General features: G+C 24.8%; 2 protein-coding genes across 4 annotated transcripts in view; both read left to right on the top strand.

Annotated features, from left to right (window-relative positions):
- Positions 1–5,456: 5,456 nt before the first annotated feature.
- Positions 5,457–11,179, top strand: LOC145845054 (gap junction alpha-1 protein-like). Of its 3 annotated transcripts, none has more exons than XM_082952485.1 (10): positions 5,457–5,512; positions 5,670–5,760; positions 6,026–6,138; positions 6,839–6,946; positions 7,328–7,414; positions 7,656–7,763; positions 8,454–8,627; positions 9,478–9,599; positions 9,904–10,097; positions 10,419–10,686. In XM_082952485.1, exons 1-10 carry the CDS (start codon positions 5,480–5,482, stop codon positions 10,448–10,450), a joined length of 1,062 nt encoding a protein of 353 aa, XP_082808611.1. In that variant the 5' UTR covers positions 5,457–5,479; the 3' UTR covers positions 10,451–10,686. The 3 variants fall into 3 exon arrangements, with proteins under 3 accessions (XP_082808611.1, XP_082808603.1, XP_082808619.1); XM_082952477.1 differs by having other exon boundaries at positions 9,880–10,097; XM_082952493.1 differs by lacking the exons at positions 9,904–10,097; positions 10,419–10,686 and adding an exon at positions 11,130–11,179.
- A 10,268-nt stretch (positions 11,180–21,447) lies between these two features.
- The window catches only part of LOC145844084 (inositol hexakisphosphate and diphosphoinositol-pentakisphosphate kinase 2-like), a 52,516-nt gene continuing 46,593 nt past the window's right edge, over positions 21,448–27,370 (top strand). Inside the window, exon 1 of the mRNA XM_082951433.1 lies at positions 21,448–22,245. Coding sequence (XP_082807559.1) covers positions 21,538–22,245 — 708 coding nt within the window. The 5' untranslated portion in view covers positions 21,448–21,537. The remainder of the gene's footprint in view (positions 22,246–27,370) is intronic.

Genomic DNA, 27,370 nt, shown 5'->3' with positions numbered 1-27,370 from the left:
TATATACGAACTGTAAAATTCGAATGCTAATACTAGTTTCATAGAAAAAATTTGTGCTTTTTTTCAAGAAAGTTAAAGATGGGTAAATACGATTATATCTAAATAAAATAAACTTATTTTGTTTGTTCAAAACCTAAAAGAAACTCAAAAAAACTGAAGCAATAAAAAAATAATAACAACTTAGTTTTAGTATCTTCGGATTAATATTTTTACAAAAGTATACAAAAGGTAATATTCATTTTAATCATGAGTTCTTAATTTTTTTTTTCATAATTTTTTTATCATAATTTTCATTAGTTATTTATTTTTATATTTTTACTTTCACTTTTATCCCTAACCCTTACCCTCGGTCAGTAATTTTTATTTTATTATAATTTTTTTCTTTTTTTTTCTGAATTTTTTACTCTTGTGCAAAAATGTAACTCGTGCAAAGTTGACCCTTGGTGTAAAATTGTCTTTGTGCAATTTTGTTCCCGTCTGCGTTTTTGTTCTCGTGGAATTTAGTTCCCTCGTGGTATTTATTTACCTCGTGCAATTTAGACCCGTTCCAAAAATAAAAATAAAACATATATTTAACAATGATTAAATAGATAAAAATTAAAATTAATAATTGTAATACATTTTTACTTGATAATTTGAAATTTTATTCATAAAGTTGTATACGATTTTTAATAAGCAGTCTTGCTTACACAGAGATTTAATAAAAAATCAAGAAATTTGTAAGTTATGTTTCTATTTGTTTCGAGTGGCAAAAGTTTATTGTAATTAAATAAAGAAAGCTTTAGTTAATAAATATGTGTCGAGCAGACAAGGGATTTTAATAAACAATTAGAACTATACTCTGTTTAACTTCAGCTTGCTGTAAAGTATGCAGGTAAAGTAGTTTTATCGCTGGTCAAAACACTTTAAAATGTTTGTTATCTTTTATCAATTTAAAATAAAACTTAATTTTACTAAAAAACTAATGATATAAAGCAATCATTAAGTTAATAGTAATAACTACTAACAGAGCAAAAACTTATGAAGAAAAAAAATTATATTTATCAAAAAAATCAATTTTAAAGAATTTAAAACTTAAACATGATGGCTTTTCAAAATATTTTAAAATAAATAGATTTTCAAAAGATTTTTATACCATTAATTCTTATGCTGAGGCTATAGAATTAATTTTTGTACAGAATATTAAATATTTAAAACTGTAAGGGAAACATAATTTATAATTTAATAGATATAAATTAAAGAAGTATAACACTTAAATAAACAAACAATAGTAACTAACTAGAAATAGAAACCAAACGGCATGGTTTTTCATATTCTATTTTATTACTTCTATAATATATTTTTTCTAATTATCTGAACTAACTCTTATTGAAACTTTATAAAATAAAAGTTTTGTTTATTAAAACGTTTTTTGTTTAGTTTAAAACTATAAATTTTAAACCACTTTTTTTTAACTAAAACAGATATTTTTAAATTGTGTAAGAAAGTTCTTACTATAAACATTAATTATTTAATTTAAAATTTAGTCTTTTCAAAAGTTGATTTTTTGTAGTGTAATTTTTTACTTTACATTAAAACAGTTTTTTTTTTAATTGAGTTATTTTTGCAACAGTATTAGTTAAAGATGCTAAAATTTAGTAAGATATGAGTTATGACCACTATATTCAGTTTTCTTAATTCGAACTGTTTTAAGGCGTGCTGTAATTCTTAGCATTTATTTAAGACGCATATTTCTTATATGCTTGGTACAAAGTTTTTTTTCAACTTACATAAGTAATAGTATTTGTATAGACTTTTCATATGTTTTTATTAGCAATAATTTTTATGTTCATAAGTGAAACAGCTGTTTTTCGTTTAATAGGTTGTCAAAATATATACAGTGTTGTGTAATTTTTATAATTCCAACAATTGATGCAAATTTATAGAAAGACGCAGTGCTTTTTACGTAAAAATGTAGATGGCAAATCAAAATTGAGAAAATATAGATAATATTTTTTTTTCAATTTTGTTACTTACTAACTATTTTACTTATATATCTAAATATAACTAGGTATAAAACATTAAATAAATAATTCTATAACAATACAACTAAATTTTTTTTACACAACTAAACAATTTGTTTTTAGTTTAAATTTAGTTAAAATATTAAATCAGTTTAAATTAATATATTTAAAGTATAGATAATCAGGTAGTAAAGTAAACTGTGTAATATATATTTATTTATTTTACTTTAAAATAATCTAAAAAAGTATATTATGTGCGATGATGTTCACTCAACTTCCCCTTTAATCTTCTTTTCTTGAACTTTTTAGCCAAATAAATTTGAAACATTAAAGTTTTTTTTTCTGGGTTATTTTCAATATATTTTAGTGCATGTGTGACTTTATCAATTCAAAAAAACGTTTTAATGATAGATAAAATCTTATCTTTTTACTTTTATTCATTCCTAAACTAATTGCTTTTTTTACCTTAGTGAGTTAAAGTTGTAGAACATAACCAACTTTCGTTTCTAAATTTTAAAAAACAAAATTTTAACTTCATATTAGATTTACAAATTTGAACAATCAAATAAGTAAAATATAAGTAGCTTAGACAGTTAACCAAGATTTTTAAGTAGAATTTTAACACCTTTTTAAAATCAAAAACATATATTTTAACTACTAAAGTTATAGAACTTCCGATTATAGAAAAAAAACACATTTTACTTTTATTTTAAGCGTACTCCAAAGCTTGAACAAGTTCAATTGATTTATTTACAGATGTTAGCGCGGAAGTTTATAAAATTGAATTTATAACGAACTAAGTTGTAATTGAGCTCTGAAAGTTAAAAAAGCGTTTGTTTACTCAAGGGATTTGTAGAACTTTTCTTATTCAAAATAATTTAAACTTTAATTTAACAAAACTTTTGGTTAAGATAAATTGTTACTTTTAAGTCTGGTTCAAAGTGATGCTATACCTCTGGTATGTTACTAAATTTTTCTATTTAGTATTTACTAATAATTAAACAATAAAAATAGTTGTGTAACTATTTATAAGGTTTTTTGTTTAATACTTTATTTGCAACTAAGTTTGTTAAATTTTGAACAACATGTGATTATAAAAACAAATAGAAGAATTCTATTTATCATAAATACTAAAAAATTGAAAAAAAATAATTAACGCAAAATATAAAATTAGTGTAGGTACTTATAGTTTTAACAAAAATTGTATTTACCACAGCATGATGTCATACTAAGTCGATAAGCAAAGTATTATCAGCTTTTATTTAGCGGTTGTTATGATGAGACGAGACTGTTTGTAAATTTGTAGTGAAACCAACTTAGACAAAAGATAGATAATTTCTGTTTAAATTTCATATTTTTTTAGATTTTTAAGTTTTGTTATACTAACAGTATAAGTAAAAATTATAATTTAAAAACATTGGAAAATAATGTAAAGTACAATTCTTATTTATATACTTGCATAACACAAAAATTTTGGAGCAAATTAGTGCTAGTTTTGTAATAATTTTTATACAGCTCTTAAAAATTGTAATTAGTATGAAAAGTAAACTTTATCGAAAAAAAAACAATAATATTTTATATAAATTGTTAAAATCAAGTCACTCAAAAATCAAAGCGGTCTTTTTTAGCATATGTAATCTATTATAGTTTGAAACATTAAGAGAGTTTAAGGCCATTAAACTGTCGGATACTATAGTATATATTTTCGATTATAGAAACTATAATTTGTTTTCTTCTATCAATTTTTTTTGTTTTATAGAGGTTTTCTTATTTTTTATTTACAGTGTATGTTTTTTATTTAAACGATACTTCATACATATTTTGCTAGTCAAAAGTAATAAAAGTAGTGTTTTAAATCATCTTAAGTTGTTTTCAAGCCAGACAGTAAATACACGACTAAACTATATCGTGCTGATCACACCATAAAACTTGCAACAAAATATGAAATATTTGTAAGGTGTTTTCAGAATAAAGTTATCGAATTGTAAGTTTTAGAATGCTTATTTTAGTGTTATTTTCGTTAAAAATGACTCGTCAGTTACAAGTAGAAGTGTTTGCTTTAGTAGAGCTGAAGTAATTAATGTATATAAACTATAAAAAGCTATACATTGAGTGTGTACTGTTTGAATGATAAATCTTCGCATAACTCTAAGTTTCAAAAAAAACATTTAATAAGTATATTTGCTATAAAAATTTATACAATTATTCTTTTCAGAAAGCAATTTAGTCGGATCCTATCTTTTAGGATTTAGCTTTAAAACAAGTTTTAAATTTACTAGAGCTTAAAGCAGGAGTCGGTAAACTGCGGCCCGCGAGCACGTAAATTTAGCTCGCTATTCAAATAAGTTGTATGACGATTAAAAAATTACTGCATTAAGTTTGAACTAAAACTGCGGCCTGCAAAATGATCATTTTTGAAATTTGGCCCACGACTACCAAATCCCTGCCGACTCCTGCCTTAACGTCTGATTAATTGTGAAGCACAAGTTTTTATATATATACGTTTATACAAAAATGCTTATTAATGGTTTTTATAGTAATAATTGAAAGCAAACAAATGTAATTTAATTATCAGATACTAAACAAATTATAAAGTTAAGACAATTTCTATAAAATATTTTATAATTTTACGTTGATACCAGCTTTAAAATTGCTAAAATATGATTTAAAATAAACAATGATTTATTTTAGAATTTAGATAGAAAATAGTCCAAATAGTAGTTAATGTTGTTTGAATAAGTTATTATTAATCATAGTTTTAGCGTAAAAAACAAATATAAAATAAATTTGTTATTTTAGCAACTAATTAAATATATTTGTTTTATTTTATTACCATTTCGTTGTCGAGCTTGTAAGTTTTTTTTAAAGCAGTATGGTTAAATAAAGCTTATTTAAATCTAGCGATTATAAGATTTTAACTTTATTGCACTTACTTTGTCAAGAATAGACGCATGGCGATCTAAGTATAAGAAGCTATGGTAGATATGACTACTAAATTTACAAAAATAAAAGTTTTGCAACTATGCTTTTAATAAGAAAAGTTTAATAGACACATTTTTATGGTTTCTTTTTAATTTTGTGCATTTTAAACAATATAGTATTTATTTATGTAAAAACCAAACAAAAACTAAAAATTAATTATAATACAATTTTGTTGTGTCGTCTTTAATTTATAGTAAAGCACTTTTAGTTTTTCAAGTACTTAATTAACAAAAAATAATTCAATCGATGAATGTCTTACTCAAATAGGGTTTCATAATAAATGATTTAATAAACAATAGAATATTAATTTAAAGTAAATTAGCATAACTCAGTACTTTCTTATTTAGTAGTTATGCAGTAATAAGACATTTGGTATTAGAATAACTAATAAAGTCGTTTTTTTAGTATATAAAAATCACATAGTTTTTATAAAGAGTAATAATATATTTAATTTTAAAAGATTTTTTGCAGGTAATTTTTATTAACACTAAAACATGTGGAATTTATTTGCTGATGCTGGAAAATATGTATGTTACTGTTTTTTCTAACCTATTATACACTGTTTTTAAATCAGTTTTAAATAATATTGATTTTTGTAAAAAGTGAAACTACTTGAAAATTATTTATTTTGATATTTATCAGGGTAACTTGTTCAACTAGAAACTTTAAAGCTCTTACTTCTAGGTCACACGTTACAGCACATTTGCAGGACAACTTTGGTATCTGTTCACATTCGCTTTCCGCTTAATTGTTGTAGTTACAATTGGGGCATCTGGTACGTATTTGATGTTATAATTTATTTATTTTACATAAAAGTATTAACTATGCAGCATAAACAATAAATTGCAAATGCTTATAAAGCAAATAACAAAAAACTATAAGGTATAATCTGGTTAAGTTTTTAAAAACAACTTGAAAAGCTAAAACATAATAAAAAAAAAAATTTAAAAAGTTATGAAGTAAAAAGTTTTAAGTTCGTTTTTTTTTTTTTTTCTTTTATTTTTTAAGAGAAAAAACTGTTTAGTTTAATTTTTACTTAGTATATGGCGATGAAAAGAACACTTTTACATGCATAAGTAGCCTAAGCATATGTGAGGACCAATGCTATAACCAATATGCAAGAATTTCCCATATGAAGTTTTGGAGTTTTAACGTAAGATTTCTCCAAAAAAAGATTTTGTTACACTTAAACTTTGATGTTAAATATTTTAAAATTAATATTTATAAATAGAAATTATAAGTTAAGATTGTAGCACCTTTATTCAGTGTTGATCGTTTAATTGACATATAATTTAAAAACTGTTTTTGAATACCAACTTTTAGTTGGACTAAAGTTTTGAATTTAAGATTTTAACTTAATAAAATAGCTAATTGATGATAAAAACTGAAATGAAAAAGTTTTCTATCGTCTGTTTTGTAGAATTTTGTTTACCTTTGTCTAAATACGTAGATGATAGACAACAAATGGTTTTTTATTAAATTATAACCTCATACGTTTTAACCAAATTATTAACTTTTTATATATTAGTATTTTAAAAGAAGAAACAAAAAAGCAATAACCTAACAATAAAAATTAACTAAAATTTAAACAATTCTAGTCTTTTTTTAATGTCTCCAGGGAAAAGTAATATACTTCATTGTATATTTTATAAAACTCTTAATAAAATAACAGTTGTAACTATTTTGTACGATTGTTTTTTAAACAGGAAACACACTATCTTTCTATTTTGATTAGTTATTAATTAACTTTTACTTTTGTTTCATTTGAAAGAATACCGAGAGAAACATATTATAAAATACTAAAAAAGGTACCACTAGTTGTGAATAACTAAATTAATTTTTGTCAATAACAGATTTTAGCACTTGCTTTTGTAGCTGTAATCTTCCACTTTTACTCAGTATATGTCAATGGTCAAGTTGAAAAACTTAAAGCTGAGAAAAATGATATTGAAACCTCACAAGTACTTTATTTATATCTCCAAACTTTATATTATACTTTAAGAAATTAGATTACTGTTATGAAATAAACTTTAAACTAACTTATATTTGTAAGTAACTCAAACAATAAAACTTTAAATTATTTTAAGTGAATTGAAATAAAATTCTTATTTAAGTTTAAAAATATTAATTATGTTAATTGACTTTTTTTCAATATCTTAAATCATATCTTTAGCAAATTTGTTATATTTTTTACATAAAATTATTTTATTTTCAAATAATAAGTTTATTTTATAGATTTAAGTGTACTACTACATTGTAATTGATTCAACAGGTATATGATAATCAATATATTTCAAAAATTCTTTTAATTCTACTAATTTTACAATTATGTTTACATTTAGACCGACAAGTATAACAAAAGAACTAAAAGAATAGGAAAAATTAAAGTGAAGAGGATATACGAAGAAAGTAGTAAAGGATTAATAGAGGTAACAAACTTAAATTAGGCTTTTGTTTCTCTAAGTTATTAAAACTTTTGTAAAAATTATCTGTGATTGAGAAATGAGAGTCAATCAGCTTTTTGATAAAGTATTTTTTCTGCGGACACCTTATAAGAACTTCCAATCAAACAAAGTTTCGATGTCAATAAAGCATAGATTAAGTTTTTAACCAGCTTAGTAAAAAAATATGAATAAATATACATACATATTAAAATTTTATTCTAAACAGATACCAATGACGAAAAAAATAAAGTTTGCATACATTATTTCCCTACTAGCTAGAATAGCAACAGAAACTGTTTTTATCGTAATAGGCATGGAGTTGTACAACTTGAATGTAAGATGACTTTTTATAATGTTTAAAACTTCAACTATAGAACTTTAACATGCAAATAGAGTCGATTTTTTTTTAAATGTATTACTTAAATAGTTATAGACAAAATTTATATACTGAATATAGTGCTTAAATCAGTAGAGGATACAATTAATTTCTGATGTGATTTTTCTACGGCATCAGTAATTAAAATTATCAAAAGATTGCTTGGAATAACCTAAAAAAAAATTATTGCACAAAATGTAAGTTTAAAACGTTTTTGGATTCACAACGAGTCTTCAACAAACTTTCAATAAACTAACAATAGAATGTTTATTGAAGACGGGCTATGAACCTAAAAACGTTTTAAACTTATGTGTTGTGCAATAAAAATTTGTAGACTTTTCAAAACAATAATTTGAACTTTTTTTATTTAAAAATAGTTATCGTTATTAATAAAAAAGCTTTAAAAATTTACAAAGCTTTACATAGTCATAAGTTGTAAAACTTTATTTAGTTTTTTTAATGAAACTTTTAAATTTAAAACCATCTCTTTAGAATAACATAGTTGTTTTTTTTTTCAAATTCTACCAACTATTAAAAGTTAAAAAAAACTAAATTGTAAAACAAGGCCTGACAATGTTGATTTAATTTGATAGTTTATTTGATTTTTTATAACAGTCATAACAAACTATACAACTAATTAACTTGTAGGACCCTAACTGTGAAGAAAATCCTGAATCGTTTAATTGTCCTGTCTACATAGGGTGGTTAAATGTAATGTGGATGACAGTTCCAATTCAATATATTTGTGACTCGCCATCTGTCAGATCTGCATGTTCCCAGCATCGCGGCCATCCCATTGTTTGCTATATTTCCAGCTCTTTTGTTAGTTTGGTTGGATTTTTGTGCTTAAAAGATTAAACTATAATTAATATTAAGAATTTACTTTAACGACTTAAAGAACTATTTAACTGCAAATTTGAAAACAAACGGTGCTTCTAAAATTCTTTTAATTATTTTATTAAAGTTAAAAAGAAATAAAAGCAATTATATTTTAAAACATCTTTAAGTTGCAGCACAAAATACATTTAAACTATAGTTTTAATTTATAGTTTTTAAATGGGATAAAAATTAGAAAAATTTTATAAAATAAGTTTAAAATTTTATTCTATACTTTTTTTAATTGAACTAGAATTGTCTTAAACAACGGAATAATTGTAGTAGAATGTGAGTAGCTTATATTGTTAAATTGTATACAATAAGTTAAAGTAGCTTGAAGTTATTAATTAGTTTTTAGACAATCATACAACAGAGATAAATAAATATTTGCGGTCTTAAAAAAAATTACATTATAGTTTTGCTGGATTGTTTTAACTTTTAATATTTTTTTTTATAAATAAATTACTAAGTTTTGGTGCTTTGTAAAACATATAACAATTTAAGTTTTTTATGAGTATTTTTATTTTGAAGATCATATTACATTAATTCAAAAATTTTAAAACAACATTGTGAAAAACTAAAATTCATTTTAAACAACATATATATTTATTAACAAAATATAATTAAAATTTAGATTTTAAACTGTTGAAAATTTCATCTATATTTAGTAAAATGTTTTAAAGAAATTTTTAGTTAGGGTAAAATAAAACAAAAATTTTCTCTCATGATTCATATCAGTTTACAGCCATTAATGATAATTTAAATATATATGATTTATAAAATATTTCACATTTAGGAAAAAACGGTATTTTTACGATATATGCAAATTCTAGCGGTACTTTGTTGGATTCTATGCGTTGGAGAACTTGTTTACATTATACTGTACGAATTTTACAAAAGAAAAAGTAATTATCAACAGTCAGTTATCAGAAGTTATTAATATTTTTTATTAAAATTATATTATTTTATGTTTTAAGACAACAAAGTTTAGATAATTTTGTTCTGTAATCTGTATAACTTAAGGAAATAGCAATTTGTAAATAAAACTTAATAAAAATTAAAGTAATTTTTAATATTTAATGTTGTCACAAAAGTACATTTATTTACAGTTAAAAATCGTTTAGTTCGTGTTTGACAGCAAACATAACTAACAAAATACTATAAATTATTATAACCAATTAGTTATAAAAAATTTCAGAAAAGCTTTAATGCATAAAAACAGTCTTGATGTAGAAAGGAGTATAAATACCAGTATAAAAAATACCTCTCCATTAGAAATTTTAAAAATGAATGAAATATCCGTTAACGGCTTCATTGAAAACGGCAATAAAAGTAATGAGGGTTCATTAAACTATGGATTTGAAAACGATCAGAAATATTTATCTTCAAATTATCCAGTCAAAAACAGCCATTTAAGTAAGCAAATTAAAAAATGCTTTTTAGTATAATATTAAATTAATTTAATAAACATAAAAATTTTATATAAAACTTTCCCTTTAAAAAAGAGTTCTTAAAAAGATAATACAGTTTTATAATATTAGTGAGTAACGTGAAACACTTATTATAGTAAAGTATAAATATATTTTTTAAACAAATCTTTATAAAATCTATTTGAATTTTATTAAAAAAGGACAAAAGAGACATATTTTTGATTGTTTTTTTTTAGTTCTTTTACAGTGTTATATAAAATCTTTACAAAACTCTTTTTTATTGTTTTACTGAATTTTTATTATACAGAGAACAACAAAGTTGAGAATCAGTACATATGACAACAAAAGTTATTGAGTAGTTCCAAAGGCATAGACTAATCTAATTTCTTTTAAATTTTATCAACTTACTATAAAACTGATTTCAAAATTTAAAAACTTTTAGAAGCCTAAATTTTTTCACTGCTTAACTGAGTATAAAGTTACTATCTTCTTAAAAAAATTAAACTAATATAAAACTATAAAGAGTGTTTTTAAGTTTTAGCATAAGCTTGTTTTTTTTTTACTTTTTGGAGTTTATGTGAATTTTTTAGGTTTTCTATAAAGTTGGTGTTTAGAAGTATATAACAAAAAGCTACTCATAGAAACTTTATGATATTCATTCAAGTGCATCTTGCTAATTTTCTAATTTTATTACAATCAATTTACTACAGAATTTAAAATAAAAAAATGTATCTTAGTAGTAATTTTAAATTACAAACTACGTAAACTTAATCTTTAAAAAAAATACTATAAATCATCAGTCATATTAACCATAATGCTTGTTTGATTTAAATAGAAAATAAATATCGTTTAGTTGAAAAGTATACTATAGTTTTTTTTTTTGTACTGATATCTTGTAAAAAATTTGTCAACTATTTTATAAAAAAAAAAACTTTTGTTCGTAAATTTTCAAAAATCTATAGCTCAATTTCTTTATGATAAAACTTTAATCGAATAACATTATTGTTTATGCTTTTAGATTTGCTGCATCTAAATAATGAAGCGAGTCATTATACAGTTAAAATCAACGTGAAATAAAACATCAGATGATATCATAATGTTTGACATAGACAAAATAAAAATATTATATTTTGACACAGTGTCTCTGACGTTAAAAAATATAATTTTTCTATGTTAGCTTTCAACTTATTTACATATTGAGCATTTTTGTATAATTAAAATGAATATAAATTCAATTAAATTAGATAAAGTAGACTGATTACAGCTTTTTAGTATTATAAGCAGACTCAGGTAAACAGTAAATGGCACTATTAGTTATTATAACATAAATTTCATAAACGAAATATGTTAGAACTCTTATTGAAGAAATTGAAAAAGTAGCCGTTTTTAAATAATAGTTTTTAAACCAGTACAGAGTTGATAAAGCTGTGGTTTTATATTCTCCACTGGGACAAGTTTTTTTTGTTATACTGTTATACTGTACAAAAACTTAAAAAAAAAAAAAACTTAAAAATATTCGGTATAACTTTTTAAAAGTTAATTTTGTATCTAAAGATTAAAATAGCTACTTTTTATTTATTTATATAAAAACTAAAAACTTTAAACGTTATACATTTTACGCAAAAAACTAGCTATTTGAACTTATATTTATATGAAAATAAAACAGACTATTTAAAGTTCTATTTCTGTCAGAATATTTTTGTAATCAATTAGTTAATCAAGTTGTTTTAGATTACTTTGTATTGCAAGAAACAGTTAGTTTAATACAAAAGTTTGTTTAAGTGAAGTGTCCGCACTCAATTATAAAACCACTTCTGGTTTTGATGTTTTAGGCTCACTTTAAACTTAGTCTTTAAATATATTTTTTTGAGCATTAATAATTTTTAGCTTTATCAACTATAACTTTATTATCAATATTGAAAAGGTTGTGTTTCTTATTTTTTGCCTAAATATGTTTAATTTATAAGAAAAAACTTGTGAACATATAGATTGTTACGCATAGATTATATATAAAAGATTACATTCAACTTTTTACAACAAATTATGATCGTATATTAAGTTGTGTTGAAAACTATTTAAAAACTATTATAAGTCTTGAACTATTAAAAGAAAAGAAAAAGTTTTAGTAACTAAAACAGAAACTACAAATTTTCTGCTTTACAAAGTTTAAAGTTATATTAATGCTTTAGTAACAGTATCATAATCTGTTACATCATCTTACTTGAATCTTATTTTATATTATTTCAATTTCAGTTTTATTAAAAAAATACATAGTTTGAAGACAGTTAGTTTTTTATTCTGTTAGAACTAATAAAACTACATTATTAATTCCAGGTTTTGTGCTACAATTTAAAAAAAAACTGAGCTTGCTAAATACAAAGTTAATTTAAACTACTTATGTTAAAGTTTTAAATTCTCGGTAAAAAGATTAAATTAGCTAAGTTTTAAAACTCATAATCAGTAAAACAACTAATAGTTTCTTAAAACATTATAAAACATTTCACACCAAACATATTTATTCAACATAGCTTTTTTTAGTCACACATTCATAACTTTTGAAAAACATTTATGCTTAAAATTCGAGAAATTGAATATACTTCGTTTTGTCTTTATCAATTTATCAAAATTTAATTATAATTTATATGAACATTATATGAACACGTTTTATATAAACATAGTAACATTTTTTTTAAAAGTTATTCTTATTGGGAAGGGGTCACTCAAAGTGTAACTTTAGCTTTGGAATTTAATGTTTAATTAGGAACTTTTATAACTAGAAACTTTTTTACTTAAATTGTCTTCCATAGAATAAAAAAAAGTTTGCTAATTCATTTTAAAACAGAAATATTTTGATTAAAAAGTTTCTCGTTTAGGAAAAGTGACGCTCCGTGCATTTCTGAAACCTTCTAAATAGGTAGTATCTATAATTTGTAATTTAGAATAAATTATATTTAACTGAAAACGGCAATTTTTTTAAAGATAAATTCTAAACACTTTATTAACACCTTAAAGTTCAGTACATAGCTTGTTTATAAACCTAAGTTGGAAAAAACCGTGAAGAACGAGTAGATCTTGTTAAACTACAGTAAAAAGAGTTATTTTTAACTTCGAACCAGGTGTACGATAATTATAATTTTTTTAATATTTTTTTAAAGTTCTAAGTTAGCGGTAAAATAAGCTTCATACATTTTGAACTCTAGCTTTTTTACGGCATCTTGAAAATTTTTGTTGAAACTAATATAAAACTTGTTGCCTGAACCACAACAAAAAGTTTCTTGTAATTTTTTTTTTTTAACTATTGAAATAACTCCTTTACTGGCAATGTCTGACATTTTTGAGCTAGTTCTAACGAATATGTGCGAAAACTTTAAATTCTTTTATAAACTAGCTTGAATTAAAAAATATTTATTTAAAATGAGCTTTGAAAACAAGTCTTGTTGCTAAATGGATTCTTTTTAGCCTAATATTATATAATATTTATATAATTTTTTTTGTACAGTACTGAAATAAATCGGCCTATAATAATTAAGCTTACTTTATTTCTGAGCTTTTAAAAAATTTCAGCTTAAAATGTGCAACTTACAAGTAGTGTACAACTCATAGTTATATAAATTAATAAATCAGTTAGTATGATTGAAGTGTATACATATTTTGTTGTTTATTTTTTAACTTTTATTTTAGACGGTATACTTTACTTCTATGCTTTTTATGTTGTCGGTTTTACCGTTTAAAAGTAAATTCTAATTTTGCTAAATACAAAACATTTTTATTTTCAGCGCATTAAACGTCAATTAAGAACATTAAAATGTTTTTTAAATAATCAATATAAAAATAAAAGGGAGATAGACTTTCTATAAAGCTAATAATTTTTCATTTTTAGTTTGTGTCTTCTATAAAAAACTAATTGAACTACTTAATAAAAAATTAAATATCTGTTTTTTAAAGTAGTTTAAAATTTGATTATTACTAAATCTTAATTTTCCTTAATCAAAATTTATCTTTTTAACAGAATTCAGAGACCCTTCTTTTATAACAGTGGATTTTAATAACTAAATACTTGTTTGGTCATGAAAATTTTTTTTTTCATTCTAGTTTATACATACTGAAATTTTGGTCCTTTAGCAACCAACAAAACGTTTAAACTTTGTTTAGTTTTTTGATACATAACTACATAAACTGAAAATAAACTAACTGATAGAAACTGCCAGTATTTATTTCGGCCATCATCAACGAAGTTGAGATGTTTTATGCAATCGATAATAAACAATGAACTTTACCGCAAGATCAACAACAACAGCATCCGAGACAATCCTACGACCGGTTTCGTCCTTATTAGGACTCATCAGGCAGGAATAGTCGCGAGAAACCGCTATTGTGATCTTAAACAAGCGGGCTTAAGTACGAAGTACTGAAGCGATCGTTTGTGGGTAAAGTTGAAAAAATGACACAGCTAAATCATTCACATCTCAACTTCGTTGATGATGGCCGAAATAAATACTGGCTAAAACTGATCAAACGAGCGCAGACTACAATCTCACAACAAGCTGACAATGTCTGAGACGTTGGGCTGTGAATGATTTAGCTGTGTCATTTTTTCAACTTTACCCACAAACGATCGCTTCAGTACTTCGTACTTAAGCCCGCTTGTTTAAGATCACAATAGCGGTTTCTCGCGACTATTCCTGCCTGATGAGTCCTAATAAGGACGAAACCGGTCGTAGGATTGTCTCGGATGCTGTTGTTGTTGATCTTGCGGTAAAGTTCATTGTTTATTATGATAGAAACTGATAATCTTAGGGGATATTTCAAAAAAAAAAGAAAAAACTAGTAGATTAGTTTGCTACAAAAATCGATTAACTTTTAAACTATAATATATTGTTTATTGAACAACAAATATAAGCCCTCAAAATATTTGGTCCTAAGACCTAGTGCTTTCGGTTATCGAGTCGCCCACCACTTGGTTACCTTTTAACGTCTTGTCCAGGACCAAACATGCTGGTTGATGCAATTATAGTTTTTTTGTTCTCTGTTTTAAGAAACAAGAAATTACTTTTTCTAAAAGTTTTTGGTTTACTGAGATTTAACTTAGTCTTTTTGTAAAGTGAAGTTAACATTATGTTTACTGTTTATTTATTAGTTATTTTATAATGTTCAAAATTAATAATACATTTTTATGTTTTTTATTATCTGTTTTAACAGCTTTTTTCCGGTGCATAACTTACTAAAAATATATAACAGAATGCATTTCATTTTCTTTAAATTTATTTAAGTACTTTCAAGTAGGACTCGTCAGAAATTGTTTCCTACTGGATTGGAATGAATACAAATTGAAATAAAATTATACTGCAGTTTAAATTTTTAAGATATAAAATGACGTAATAATCAAATGTTAAAAATTAAATAAGTGCTAATACTAAAAAAATTTGGTATACTAATAAAACTCGGTAGAATTGAAACAATCTAAATAAAGAAGCGATAAAAATTTTTAAATTAAAACTATGACTAAAAATAAAGTTTAACAAGAAACTAATTACTTTAAGATTACTAATATAAGGATTTAAAAAGTCTAGTTTGGTAAACGAACTTTTTCTGCTTACATAAACTGGGCCTTAAAGATTGAATACATAAGGCTTCCAGAATATGCAATTGAAAAGAGTTCTCCGCTCTCACTAAGACTGAAAAATTGTCCTTTTTATAATTTTTAACACACTCAGGATTTTCCAACAAATGTTGCCCAATCGCCGAGAAGTATTTTTTAGTTGGTTTCTCAGAACGGCCATCAAACCACTTTTTCAAGACTTTCGGAACATGTTGATCGATTCTTACATGAAACCTTTGAGATGTTTTTCCCACGTAGTCACTACCACAGTGACAACTAAATTTATAGATGATGTTACTTTTTTCATGGGTAGGAGAAACATCTTTGTAAATTCCATTTAGAGGTCGATCAGTATACAAAACTGTTCTTAAATGAACAGAGCTAAAAAACTTGGCTTATTTCCTCTGAAATTTTCTTAGAAAACCTCTCAGAAATATTTCCAAGGTAAGGAAGTTTTAAGTATACTGGACACTTCTGAGGGTCAATCATTTTTAAAGCTGTTGAACTTCTAGCTCTTGTTATAACTTTCGAAACTAAGCTACCTGGATAACCAAGCGAAAGGAAAGCGTTTTGAAGTGTTTTCAACTCGTCTTCAAGAAAGCAAAGAGAACAAAGTCTGGTGAAACGCTTCACCATACCCGTTAAAACTCCTAACTTCTGTTTGACTGGACCAAAAGATGCCCACGGAACATATAATGCTTCTCGATTTAATTTACGATGAATTTTAGTTAAAAGTTCCCCCTCAACTGATCGTTGGACACAAACATCTAAAAAGTTTAACGAATTGTTGTGTTCTTCTTCTTTTGTAAAAGTAAGATTTTTGTGAAGATTATTAAGATCATTTATCTCACTGACTAGTACAATCAATTGACTGCAATTTTCAACTAGAATTGCTGAATTTACTTCTAGAAAAGCGCTCTTGCTCTACGACGTATTAATCAAATTAATTTATTCAGAAATTTAGCACTAACTTCATACTATAAATAAATGTATTTTTAAAGTTTATAAATTTTATTAGAGAGTGAAAATCACCTTATTTATCATATAAAAATGAAAAGCCATCTCGCACCCCCTGGAATGCTGCCTCGCACCCCCAAGGGGTGCGAGCACCCCTGGTTGGGAACTCCTGCTATAAACCATCTTTAGCGAGAGAAATGTCTTTAACTTCATTTTAGGGTAAGTACCAACAGTGCGCATTCAAATGTCAAACTCTGAAAACTGAGAATAAAGAAAATATTGAATTATAAAAGATTCTATCTTTACCTTTCATTTTAAACTTAAAAACATCATCACTTACTTTTATTTCTTCAAAGTTTAAAAATTTAAAATATAGTAACTTAAATGTGTTAAATCGTTTATTAAGTTCTATAGGTCTTATTGTTTTTTTACTTAAGTTTTTATAGGTCTTGGTTTAAACTATGGGAGGAAATTCCAAGTCTTGGAGTAGTTCTGGTTTTTTAGGTTTCTGTGAATTCCAGAATCCAACTTAAAATATTTTAATCTGGGCTAAGAGGTTTTGATAATTACTTAGACTGCTGTCGAACCAATATCAAACTGAAATTTAATATTTATTTGTTGTCTTTTTTAACCATAATTTTGGGCTGTAAATCTATGTTAAACAAACAAATAAATAGAATTAAACTTACCTATCAAGAGCTAATTATTCTTAAATATTTAATGTCTTTTATTTGACAATTTAATTACAATAATTTATTAAACAACAAAAAATAAGCTCAAAATATTCAGTTGTAGGACCTAGTGCACAAAAAAACTTTTGGTTATCTAGTCGCACACAACGGATACCATTAAATGTCTTGTCCAGAACAACAAATATAAAACAATTATATCAATGCTATACTTTCGATTGATTAAGATATTGTAAAGTAAAAACAATTTAGATATATTAAATGTAATGAAAAAGATTTTATAGTTTGTGGTGATGTAACTATAGTCTTATTAAAAAGAGTTCAATGTACTTGTGACTATTTGAATTGTATTTCTAGTGCTGGTGCTAAACAGTTTGTTGATTCCCCAACTAGATTTTCCTCTGATTGTTCCTCTAGTTCTTTGGTTGACCATGTTTATGGGCGTGAGAAGCTAAATTTAAATGTTGTAGATTGTGATATATCTTACCATATGCCTGTTTTTTGTGAAATTAAATGTTTAAAGAATAAAAATGAATTGTGTTTTCAAAAATAAGTTCAAGATTTTAGTAAGTTTGATGTTGGAGTTTTTTTAAATGATCTTAATAGGAACTTGGGTAAATTGAAAATGAGTATTACAAAAGGTGAGGATATAAACAGTGTTGCCACACACTCATGGAACTCAGGGAATTCAGGGAAACTCAGGGAGTTTTCATATTATAGAAAATCTCAGGGAAACTCAGAGAATTTTGATTCTTTTATTTTAACTAAGGGCAGTTTTTGTTTTTTCTAAAATCTTCAGGGAAATTTTAAGATTTTTTTAAAAATCTCAGGGAAATTTTTTTCTAGATCTAGAATGAGATTTAGTTAATCCAGTTTCAATATTATGTTCAAAATAGTTAATTTTATTTATTTTTAAGTGCTTATTTAGAAAGTATTTAGCCTTGCGGCTAGTTCTTTAATATTCTTAGAAATAACATATTAATTTTTTAATAAGTAATAAAATATTTAAGAATTTGAAAAAAAACTCAGGGAAAATTAGGGAAGTTTAAGGTTACTCAGGGAAGTTTCTGGTCATTCAGGGAAGATTTTTTGACTCAAAAAGTGGCAACCCTGTAATAAATGAGTGTTGGAATGAGTTTGAGAGTGTGTTTGGTAGCACAGTGTTTTATCGTGCACCAATAAAATTTAAATAAAAAATATCAAAAGCTAAAAGCTAAACCTTGGATTACAAAGGGGACCATTGTATCAATTAAAACAAAATATCAAATGTTAAAGTCTGCCATCAAAGATAAAAAAAAATTCAATTACATTCAAAAAATATAGAAACATGCTGAATCAAGTTATTGAACTTTCTAAAACACTTTAATTTAAACAGGTTGTAAACAAAAAAAAGAACAAACAGTAAAAAGTTGTGGAAATTAATTAACAATATTGTTGCTTCAAAGCCTATCTCTCATTCAAAAATCAATGGTGTGCTTGATGTACATGGTAAATTTATTGTTGAACCAAAAAAAAATAGTAATGTTATTATTAAAAGTTTTGTGTCTATTGCTGATGATTTAATAAAAAATAACACATGTTGCTTGTGATTATGATGAGTTTTTCTTAGGCTCTGTAAAAAATAATTTTTAAGAATATATCAGCGACCAAAATTGTAATTTATATTAAAACAATTAACCCTAGTAAGAATGTGCGTTCGGATGTCTCTAGTTTGATGTTTTTTGAAGCTTAGTGCAAAAATAATTTCTTCCTACCTTTCTATATTGTATAATAACTGTGTTGAGTATGGTTGTTTTCTAATTCTCTTAAACATGCTGAGGTTGTGCCAATTTATAAAAATGGTTAAAAAAATGATGTAAATAATTATATGCCTATTTCTCTTTTGTCTCCTTTTTTTAAAATTTTTGAGTCATTAGTGTGTGAGAGACTGAGTGGTTACTTTCTGTCAAATTATTTACTGCACTGCAAACAATATGGGTTTAGAAAAATAGTACAACTGAGTTAGCATTAAATCAGATTGTTGAGGAACTAATAGAGGCTGGTGAAAAAAAGGTAAATTGTTCTGTGTTCTTGGATCTTGCTAAAGCTTTTAATACTGTTAATCATAAAATGTTAATATCAAAACTTAAATGTTATAATATAAAATGCTCAATGTTAAACTTATTGAAAGTTATTTAAAAGATAGAAGTCAGTCTACTGTTGTAAATACTAGCATGAAGTTTTAGTGATATTTGATATTAAAATAATTAGATATTCTATAAAACCTAATACAAAACATTCAATTCTAAACTATAAAATAGTCGATACTTATACTTTTCTGACAACACTGAAACTTTGTATTTAAGTTCTTAAAGGTCTTAATTTTTGCTACTTGGCCGTTTTTTATGAGTAGTGACATTTCTAATACAGTGATTTTTCATTGTATGTTAAAATGTTTGTACACAGCTTCATACATTATATTAAAAAAAAAGTCAATACCTATACTTTACTGACAACATTGAAACTTTATTTTTAAGTTCTTTAGTTTTAACTTAATGTTTGAAGCTGTGTATAAACATTTAAACATACAATGAAAAATCACTGTATTAGAAATATCACTGCTCATAAAAAACGGCCAAATAGCAAAAATCAAAAAATAAGCAATTTAAATAAGACCTTTAAGAACTTAAATTCAAAGTTTCAATGTTGTCAAAAAAGTATAAGTATCAACTTTTTTTTAAATTTAATGTATAAATCTGTGTATAAACATTAGTTGTGCGTGATTCTTTATTTGCTGTTTTCGAGTTTTGTTATATTTTATTTGTTAGCTGTATATATTAATTACTATTGCATAATTATAAGTTTTTTTTCTTCTACTTTTATTAGACTAAAATTAGTTCTACCAATACAAATCTAGATAGAAACTACATTTTTTCTTAATAGTTTTTTTAAAACTTAATTTATTTTTAAATTTTATCTTAGTAACATTTCAGTAAAATAGTTAGTTAAAAGCTTTAAGATAGTTATATAATGCTAATGTATTCATTATAATACTAGTTTTATCCATTTTCTCATCTACTGATTGTGTGTTCACTATGGTGGCTCTGATCACATGATTGGATTGTTTGTGTGATTTTTTTGTTGTAGAGCCGGTGAATATTTACTTGGGGATTTGAGCTTTATGATTTTCCCACACTTTGTGGTTTTTAGTGTTGAGATTTTAGCCTTGTAAATATTCTCCAAATGGGGTGTCACCTAGGATTTTTTATTTGTTTAAATGATAGTTTTTTGTTTATTTTATTTTTGAATAGTTAAAGTTAAATAATGATGGGGTAATTAAAATTAAATATGATGTAACACACTCACTTTTCCCCAAAAAACGTTTGTTGTTGCAAAAAGTAGAGTCATAGACTGATGTTTATTTATTATATAAAAAAAAGTTAAAAATTTAAATTTATTAGTTTATGATATACAAAAACATTTATATTTTTTTGTATTTATATAGCTAGTATAAAACAAAGTGTCTCATTAGACTAAAAATATTAGGCTTTAAACATTGATTTTTAGCCTTAAATTATGGTCAAAAAAGACATCGAATATAATTTCAACTTGATGTTGGTGCGACATCATCCTAGGTAGTTACTTAAGAATTACTTACATTTTTATTTAAATGTCAAACAGAAAATTGTTAAGAATAATTTTTATATACTCTTAACATTCAGTGATGATATCAATATTCTTAAAGTTTCTAACTTTCAAAATTTTAAAGATATCATTTCCTAAAACAAGAGTAAAATAATTTTTGAGACTTTCAGATTTAAATAAAATTTCTGCTTGTGACTAAATTTAAATTCAAGTTTAAAGTTTATATGCTAAAAAAACTTATTTTTATCAAACTATTATTTTTTTGAAATTTTAATGTCATTTTGAATTAAATTTTTTTAAATAAAAAGATAAATGGAGGCCGAATGTATAATTTTTTTATTAAGAAACAATTAATTTAAAAAATACTTTAGTTAAAAATCTAGAAAAGTGTTCTTTGTATTTATTATATATGTACTATTAAACATCCATACTTGAATGAAAAAACTGTGTTCAAAAAATTTAGATTGTAGTTAAACATAATATATGAGATTAGTACAAAGTAAATAAAAATCAAATAAACTGGATGAAGTAGTTTTTATGTTCAAAGAAACAAAAACATGAAGATTAGAGAACTAGTTGCCTTTGACTTTGACCACACTATTGTCCATGACAACACTGATGTAGTAGTCTTGAAAATGTTGGACTCTGAAACTGAGAAAAATCTTGTACAATATAGAAAAGAAAACAAAATTGAATGGACTGACTTTATGAATATGGTGTTTAATCAACTTTTTTTAAAAGGTTTTAATAAGTGTGACATTGCTGCAAGACTCAGTACAATGGAGCTTTCTGAAGGAATGAAGGAGTTATTAGAAAAACTAAAAGCATTTAAAGCTGATCTTGATGTTATTATTGTTTCTGACTCTAATTTGTTTTTTATAGAAACAATACTAGAACAAAAAAACCTGGCTGAATTATTTGATGCTATCTATACAAACTCAAGCAAATTTGATTCAGAAGAAAAACTTAAAATTGCGCCTTTTCATGATCATGCATGCACAACTTGTCCTAAAAACATGTGCAAATCAAAAATTCTCCAAAAGTTCAAAGAAAAAAAACTAAAACTAGGAATTGAATACAAAACTATTTATTATGTAGGTGATGGTTTTAATGATTTTTGTCCTCTTAAAATGTTAAGCTCTGAGGATTTTGGTTTTGTTAGATGTGGATATTCACTTGAAAAGCTTTTAAATATAGAAGGAAATAAATCTCGAATCAAAGGAAAAATTCACACTTGGAAGTCTGCTACTGAAATTGCTGAAAAAGTAATGTTTTAATGTTTAAACTTATGCAATTAAACTAATATTTTTATGAATTTATAAAAACATACTTAGCTTTTAATACTAAAACATTCACACGGTTGTCACATACTCAGGAAACTCAGAAAAACTCTATTTTGATTTTTTCAAACTCTGGGAAACTCCAGGCAGTTTTGATTATTCTAAAAATTTTAGGGAAGTTTTAAGATTAAAAAAAAGTCTCAGGGAAAATTTCTTCTAATTAGAATGAGATTTAGTTAATCCAGTTTCAGTATTATGTTCAAAAAAATAATTTTATTCACTATGAAGTGCTTATTTAAATTTTTTTAGCCTTGCGGCTAGTTCTTCAATATTCTTTATCAGCTACAACTTCTTTGATAACTATAAAAGAAAATTTTTAAGGATTTGAAAAAAAACTTGGCCAAACTCAGGGAAGTTTCTGGTCACTCAGGGAAGATTTTTTGACTCAAAGAGTGGCAACCCTGCACTTAGTCAAATACATTTTACCGTTACTACTTAAACATTGTATTTAGGAATATGAAAACTTCAGATTATTTCAACTTTATACAACTAACTAAAGTCAAATACCTAGTTTAAATACTTTTTAATAAATTTGTTATTAAAAAACAATAAGTTTATGAATATTGAATATAACTTTTTTTTAAATATAGAAAATTCTAAATTATATTATAATTTTTTATTTTACTTCATCATACATTTTAGCAGTATTTCAAAATTGTTTTTTAAAACTTTTATAAGATTTTGATATAAAATAATAGTATATTTAAAGGTTGCCAGCGCCATATACTAATACTTCATACATTTAACCATTTTTATACTGTAATAACAACTCAAAGATTTATTTGTTTTATAACTTTTGATACTGAACAAGTGAAAGTTATTTTTTTTTTAGTATATATGTTTACATAGTAAAGTACAGTTGTTTTAAGTTTTTTGTTAGAAAGATTTTTTAATCAGCACTTAAAAAAATAGTTTAGGTTTGTAAAGCTTACTAGTTAATATGTAAAATGAGTTCAAAAAGGATCCAAACCCAAAGTCTTCACTCAGTTTTGGAGATAAAGGTTTTTAGTTTGAGTTTATATTTATAGGTTTAAAGATATCAGTTTAAAAGTATATTAAGATTTAATATTTAGATTTTGTTGCATTATATGTAATTAGATTAATAATACATTTGACATAAACTTACTAGGGTTTCTACACATTCAGAGTAATCAGGTTAACTCATGCTAGTTTGAAATTTTCTAAAATTTCAGATTAATTAGATTAATTTTTTTAGATTATAAAAACAATAGCTGACTCAAGCTAGTTTTTTTTTTTGAGAAAATCACACTATTTTATCAAATAAGTAATTTTTCTATTTTTAAATATAGTTTAATATCTTGGATAAGACATTAAACTGTAGTTATGGTGTATGACTCGTTAAATGAAAGATATTTTCGTACACTAGGTCCTTAGACCAAACTTTTTGAGCACTTTTTGTCAGTCTAAATGTTAAGATTTTCGGTTTAAGGTTTTAAAAATCTTAAAAAACTGCACACAGTAAATGACTAATGAAATATTTGGTGTTTGTCAGTCCAGTAGATAATTTAGTTTATATACTTTTTTTAATAACTAAAAAAAAAAGAAATTTGATTCTCCTTATAGTTGCATGATGGTATATAAAAAATGGTTATGCTTATAAAAAATAGTTTAAAAATCAGAACAACTGTGGTTCTCATGAACACTGTAGGGTGCTTATGAAAACAACAACTTATGAGTTTTTGCTAAAAATATTTTATACTTAAGAAATATCACAAAAACACCCAGTGCAAAATTTTTACTATTTAAAGAAAAAATTCACTGTGGAGGAATTAGTTTTTATAAAATAACTTAAAATGACCAAAAAATGGCCCCTTGGCTGTAAATTTAAACAATAAAACTTTTCTACTTTAATACATAAGTCTTTGTTTAAGGGAAGTTTGAAAAGCTTGAAAGTCAAGTATTTCTTCCTTACAAATAAACCTTTGCTAATGTTTCTTACAATTATGATGTCATAAGAGCATAAAAATAAAATAAGATAAGTTTTTGCTGTTATAATTGTATTTGCTTAAAAGTTATTGATGTTGACATTTTGTATACTGTAAAGTAAACCAACCACTTAAGCACGCATTTTTTAGCTACTTTCAAGATGCAATATTTTCTTTGAAAATAAAAGAGTTAGTAAAAGTAGTAATTAAAAATTATTAGAATTAAAAAGATAATTTCTTGTACTAAATTTAATTAAACAAAAACTAAATGAGTCATAAGAAAAATTAAGAACTCATAATTTGTAAATCAAAGTCAAACTTAATACTAAAATTTTATATCTTATTTATTTAACATAATAACAGATAGTGCAATTGACATTTGCATACCCCATAATTAAAATATAGGGTTAAAAAATGTTTTAAAAGTCATATTAAATCTTAAATAAACAAGACTACTAAACAATGCAATATACATTTGCATACCTAATGATTAAAACATAAATGTACAAAGCGTATAAATGCTATATTAAAATATTTAACAAAAATTTAATAAAAGTTTTGAATAAGTCAATTCAAGTTTATTTATAATTAGATGCTCTGAAAACATATCTATTAGTGTAGCTTGGGTCTAGAATTTTAGTTGTTCACAAATTCTTATAAATTAAATTTTTAAAAGGTTTTTAAAGCTGATTGTAGTTTTCCAAAGCTATTTTCACTGGGTAGCTGTCTAAATTGCGCAAGCGTACAAAATTGCACATGGGGAAAAAATTGCACAAAGATACTTTTGCACGAGGGGATAAAACTGCACAAAGATAAAATTGCACAAAGGGTCACTTTTGCACAAGCAGACAATTTTGCACGGGTTAATTTTTTATTGTTAAAAAAAAAAATCTATCACTGTTACCCCTAACCCTTACCTTCGGTCGGTAGCTTTTTTTTTTAATTAATTTTTTTTGTTATAACTTTTATTAGTTATTTTATTTTTTTTTATTTTTACTATCACTGTTACCCCTAACCCTTACCCTCGGTCAGTAACTTTTTTTTATAAAATAATTTTTAAGTTTTTTTTTTGTTTATTTTCTATTTTCTTTTTTTTTTTAATTTATTTACTGAAGTGCAAAAATGTAACTAGTGCAAAATTGTCTCCGTGCAATTTTTTGCCCTCGTGCAATTTTGGCTTCGTGCAATTTAGACCCGTTCCCATTTTCACTATCAGTTACTTGTTCTTCTGCAGAAGAAAGCTCTCCTTCTAGAATGACAGACTTGATGTAAATATTTTCATAAGTATTGGTAGTTTGTAAACTTAAATTATTGCTAATAACATCTAATTGCTCATCCTAATCTGATGTAATATTATCTTCTTTATTTACTGCTTGTTGCTAGACAAAAAAAAAACTTTGTTTTTTCTTATATTTCATCTTGAACATTTGAATGCTTTCAAAATCAATGCCTACAGATTTATAGATAACTTGATATGTTGCATTAATTTTAAAGTTCTTAAAAATTAATAAACGTTTATTTCAGTTAAAGGTCTCTAACACTATTTAAACTTATTTTCAAGACTGCATTTAGAAAGGCATTTTTGATAACTAAAACCAAATTATGAATTTGTTTAGCATAATTAGCTGAATCTAGCAGAGTTGCTGATTTGCCATGATGAACACCAACAGATCGTCTAAATAATTTAGAGCCTTCTTCTTTTAGTCATTTTTAGTTGTCTTTGTCGAGCTCAAAGAATAACAATGTTTTAAAAGCATATTGTTATATCTCTTATTGACAGCTGCAATAACTCCAAAATTGCATGGCTGGTTTCAAACTTGTTACATTGGGGAAAAAGCTAAGTATCACTCAAGACTTATATATACACAATCAAGAGTTCTAATAACTTTAATAAAAAATGTTATGTTTTTGTGATAATTTTTTTTAAGGGAAAGTTTTTTGTAATAGTCATCTAATAATTTTTGTTGATTTTAACATATTAGTATTAATTTTAGTTTGGTAAATAAATACCAGAGCTTCTTAGTACACTTTTTTCGTACTCGAGCAACATGTTACTGTATTTAAATGTATTTCTTTAACAAAAAATCTTTTAAATTTATGCAGACTACAGACCACACTCTGTTAATCTGAATTGCACCAAATGTGCAACTTATTTAAGTTTTTTTGAATATTATTGAACAATGTTTATTGACAATAAGCACAGGCTAGTTCATAATCTTTAGGCTAATTTTATCTAATATAGTGGTAATCCTGATTTACATCTCAAGTTTATTGAACAAGTACATATGGTCTAGTGTAAGTTTGTTTTTAAAATTGTCAGATTTTAGTGGTTTAACTCAAGTATTTTGATAGTTTTTTTGTTGTATTGACTGTTTTTTTTTTATTTCAAGAACAAATTAAAAATCAAGTTTCGTTTTTCTACTGACTATATCAATTAAATCTAAACTTTTCAAAGAAAAAGTGAATAGTCATGTATGTTGCTTTAAACTCTTTTTATCTGCTGTTAGCTTTGTTGACTTGAACAGGAATTTCAATCTTTTTCTAGGTATTAAATGTTTTAATTTTAAACCAAACTTCTTTAATTTCAATAATAAGTGTTTGTTCTTAATTGATTTATGTATATAGATAAATTTTGTTGTAATATCTACATTGACTTATAGAGAGAACAACAAATTTATAAATTGTTTTAATTAGAAATTAATCTAAAAAATATTTGGTGCGAATGCTAAACTTTGATAAAGGAGTAAAGAAGTAGAACAAATTAGTAAGTTTTTAGTAGTAAAAAAATAATGAAAATGAGGAAGACAGCCTACAGCCTATAATCCAGAATATCTGGCATGTGGAGTCATTTTTAGCTTAAAAACAACTTGCAGAAAACAAACAAATTAAAATGTTAAAAAATCATCTCTAATCAATTCACAGTAGTGTTTGTAATGGTGCTTATATAAAATGCTACCTTAGAGTTTTCAGCTAGAAAAAAATTCACATTTGGGAAGCATCACAGGAAAACCTGTGCAAAATTTTAGCTTATTTTAAGAAATGTTTAATGTGGCTTGGCTCAATTTTCTGAATACGACCCCAATGTAAACTGTTTGACACCTTAA

This window comes from Thalia democratica, chromosome 1, assembly GCF_965202585.1.
Source record: "Thalia democratica chromosome 1, ktThaDemo2.hap1.1, whole genome shotgun sequence".
Lineage (NCBI taxonomy): Eukaryota > Metazoa > Chordata > Thaliacea > Salpida > Salpidae > Thalia > Thalia democratica.
This window is presented reverse-complemented; position numbering and strand designations above follow the sequence as displayed.